Here is a 3589-nt window from a genome sequence, read left to right as displayed (position 1 = left end):
GGGAAGACAGTGTATCCCTGCGACTGGGTAGTGATGAACATGGTGCAGAACCGGTTAGGACCTGGGCTGGAAGGGGCCTGTGGGCAGATGCTGGGGCTGGGTGTGAGACCCTGGAGCTCCTCTCTGGGCACGGGGCAGGCAGACACTGGAGCACAGCTCCAGGCACACAGGACCGCTGCACCCAGGTGGTGTTTGGCTGCGCTGCAGTGGGCAAAAAGAACCCCTGCCCTACCCCCCGCTGCGGGACAGCGGTGGGCACATGGATGGTGGGCACACTGGGTTGGGCAGTGGGCACAGTGGTGCTGCCCTTGCTCAGTGCTGTGGCCACTTGCTCCCAGGGAGTTCCTGCGCACCATCAACCAGTTTGCCACAACCTTGACCAAGATGTTCCTGAGCAACAGCAGCTTCGAGCTGCAGGTGAGTGGGCACTGCCAGTTCCTGGTGGGGACGGGGTGTCCAGGAGAGGATACACCCTGGCCACCAGCTTCCCCCAGCCCCCATTCCACCCAGCCTGACATTCATCCCTGTGCTTTCACTGCAGCTTTGGAACAACTATTTCCACCTGGCCGTGGCCTTCCTCACCCAGGAGTCCCTGCAGCTGGAGAACTTCTCCCTGGCCAAGCGCAATAGCATCCTGGCCAAGTGAGTCCACCCTGACTGATCAGCAACACCTCAGGTCCCTGCCCCAGGCTGCTGCCACACCGTGGGGTCAGGGATTTTGGGATGAGCTGGCCAGGGTGTGCCACACCCTGGGCTGCAGAGCGATGCTGACTGACCACTGTTCCGGCAGGTATGGGGACATGAGAGCCACGATTGGAGCGTCCATCCGGGACATGTGGCACAGCCTTGGTGAGCCGTGGTGTGCAGGGGGCTGTTGGGTCTCTGTGGGCTGGTGTCCATCTGCACCGTCATCAGAGCAGCTGTGGGGAGCGGGGTGTTGCCGCTGTGGCCATGGAAGCCTGCGTGGGTGCAGATCTGTCCCCCAGCCCTTCCTGCCTTCCCCAGGCCATCGCAAGATCGAGTTCATTCCTGGCATGGTGGGCCCTATCCTGGAGATGACACTGGTGCCAGAGCTGGAACTGCGCAGGTCCACCATCCCCATCTTCTTTGACATGATGCTCTGCGAGCATCAGCTGACTGGGAGCTTCAGCCAGGTGAGGGACAGGACTGCTCCTGGGGAGCAGGATGGGGTGGGACAGTGCAGGAACCGCCTGCACCAGGGGAGCAGCATGACCTGGGAGCGGGGAAAGGGACTTGTCCCTGCTAGGTGGTCCCCGGGAAGGGGCTGCTCTGGGACCCCACATCTGGAGGCTGCTGCTGCAGCAACCGGGGCGAAGCTGAGCCCATCCTCATGCCCCCTCCACAGTTTGAGGACGAGATTCTGCGCAGGCTGGACAGTGAGGTGGAGGGCGGCCGTGGGGATGAGCAGTACAAGCAGCTTTTCAGGAGCATGTGAGTGTGCAGTGACATCCCCACCTTCTCCCCAGGGCACAGACCTTTTGCTCTCACCATTCTCTGCCATCCCACTCCTCCTCACACCGTGCCCTGACCTGGAGAATGCCGCTGGGGAGTGGGACCAGAGAGGAGGAAGGATGGTGCCTGAGCACCATCATGTGCCCCCTGCACACCTCTGCTGCTCTGGCCATCCTGCTGCTGCCTGCCCCCCAGCAGTGCCCCTGCCCCACATGTTGCCTCTGCCCTAGGTGATGGTCCTGTCCCCAGTGATGCCTCTACACCAGGAATGACCTTTGTTCTGCCCCAGGAGTTACCCCTGCCCCAGGAGTTACCCCTGCCCTGCTTTGGAACTTGTTCCTACCCTAGGAACTATCCCATACCCTACGTGATACCCCTGCCCCAGGTGATGCCTCTGCCATCCCCAGGCTTTACTCGTGCCCTGTTGTGCTCATCAGGTTCCCATGCAGGGTGATGGAGCTGTCAGGTCTCCCACCATCCCAGCCGTGCCTGTGGGGGGTCTCACTGCAGACCAGGGGTTGATTTATGCCCCTCGTTGAGGGCCTTCTCTCTCCCAACTCTGAGTCCCTGGGAAGCCAACCAGAGCAGTAGTGGGAGCACTGTGGAGCTGGGTGTGCGGTGGCACCCATGGTCCCCTCTCTTCCCCAGCCTGCTGAGCTGCTGCCAGAGACATCCTGAGATGACCAAGCCTGGGACGGACTTCGTGGAGCTGGTGACTGCGCTCCTGGAGCGGCTCCTGGACTACCGGGCTGTCATGAATGATGAGAACAAGACCTACAGCATGAGCTGCACCGTCAACCTCCTGGTGGGCACCTGTGCCCTGCCCCAGCTCCCTGAGGATAGCAGGGCTCAACTCCAAGTCCACCCAGTTCCCTGGGGTGGTAGGGCTTGCCTCCACCTTCCCACAGTCCTCTGGAGCTGGCAGGGCTTGTCCCTGTGTCCCCCCAAGTCCCCTCAGTACCCCTGGCACACCATAGATGGGAAGCACCCACTGCCAGAGCCAGTGTCCCTTGGGAGTCGCCGTGCAGCTCCCCGGTGCCATCGGTAGCCCCTTCTGTGTGGGGACGGTCCTGGCAGCGCCGTGACCCAGAGTGTGGGACTGTGGGGGGCTGTGGTACATGTCCCTTCTGGAGCCACTCAAACAGCCTTGTCTGCTCTTCCCCAGAACTTCTACAAGGAGATCAACCGCCAGGCCATGTACATCAGGTGAGTGCAGCCCCAGGAAGATTGGGGTGGGGAGTCCTGGGGCCCCGAGCTCCCCCCGACCACAGTGGGATGAGAATGTCAGAGCAGCTGGAGGGGCAGGGGGCTGGGGCTCTGCACGCCGAGCTGTGCTGGCTGTCAGGCCCCACGTGTGGTACTGTCACTCCCTACACACAATTCCATCACTCCCAGGTACCTGTACAAGCTGAAGGACCTGCACATCAGCTATGAGAACTACACGGAGGGAGCCTACACGCTGCTGCTGCACGCCCGGCTGCTCACGGTGGGCGCAGAGGGGCTGGGGGGGGTGGACAGCCATGGTGACTTGGCATGACAGGCCCCCTCTCCCCCATGCAGTGGTCAGAGGAGCCCAATACGGCCCCCGTGCCAGGCCTGCACAGCTGCGACCTGCACACCCAGCGCCAGCTCAAGGAGGCTCTGTACAACCAGATCATTGAATACTTTGACCAGGGCAAGGTGAGTGCAGCCACCCAGCCCCACAGCCCCTGAGCCTCCAAGCCCCCATAGCTGGAGGAAGCTGAGCTGGCTCAGGGCAAGCCTGGGCCCCTGGCCACCTCTGACCCCTGCTCCAAGCCCCCAGGCCCCAGCTTCAGCACAGCCCCTCAGCCTCCCCACAGCTGTGGTGGGGCTGGAGCTGCCCTGCAGTAAGCCTGGCTGGATGGTTCACCTCACAGCCACTGTCCTTCATCCCATCCTGTCCTACCCTATCTCACCCTCCCCATCCTATCCCAGCCCCAGCCCTTGTACTGCCAGGGGCTGGCAGCTGGGACATCCCAGGAGGAGGGCGTGCTGGGGCTGAGGGGCTCCGGGGCTGGATACGGTGACAAGCCAAGTCCTGCTGCAGTGGACCACCAGTCCCCACAGGGAGAGCCTCCTCCCCTTCTCCCCTCCC

General features: G+C 62.7%; 1 protein-coding gene across 1 annotated transcript in view; it reads left to right on the top strand.

The window, feature by feature from the left end:
- Positions 1–3589, top strand: part of LOC114068871 (dedicator of cytokinesis protein 2-like) — a 51152-nt gene that overhangs the window by 42777 nt on the left and 4786 nt on the right. The window contains exons 40-49 of the mRNA XM_027905285.1: positions 7–53; positions 339–417; positions 542–642; positions 791–849; positions 1006–1154; positions 1367–1452; positions 2122–2278; positions 2639–2679; positions 2869–2959; positions 3034–3153. Coding sequence (XP_027761086.1) covers positions 7–53; positions 339–417; positions 542–642; positions 791–849; positions 1006–1154; positions 1367–1452; positions 2122–2278; positions 2639–2679; positions 2869–2959; positions 3034–3153 — 930 coding nt within the window. The remainder of the gene's footprint in view (positions 1–6; positions 54–338; positions 418–541; positions 643–790; positions 850–1005; positions 1155–1366; positions 1453–2121; positions 2279–2638; positions 2680–2868; positions 2960–3033; positions 3154–3589) is intronic.

The sequence above is a fragment of the Empidonax traillii genome, unplaced genomic scaffold (assembly GCF_003031625.1).
Source record: "Empidonax traillii isolate 1590-97213 ecotype Southwest subspecies unplaced genomic scaffold, ASM303162v1 scaffold1139:size213905, whole genome shotgun sequence".
Taxonomy (NCBI): Eukaryota; Metazoa; Chordata; class Aves; order Passeriformes; family Tyrannidae; genus Empidonax; species Empidonax traillii.
Note: the sequence above shows the minus strand (reverse complement) of the source record. Positions and strands in the feature narration are given on the sequence as shown.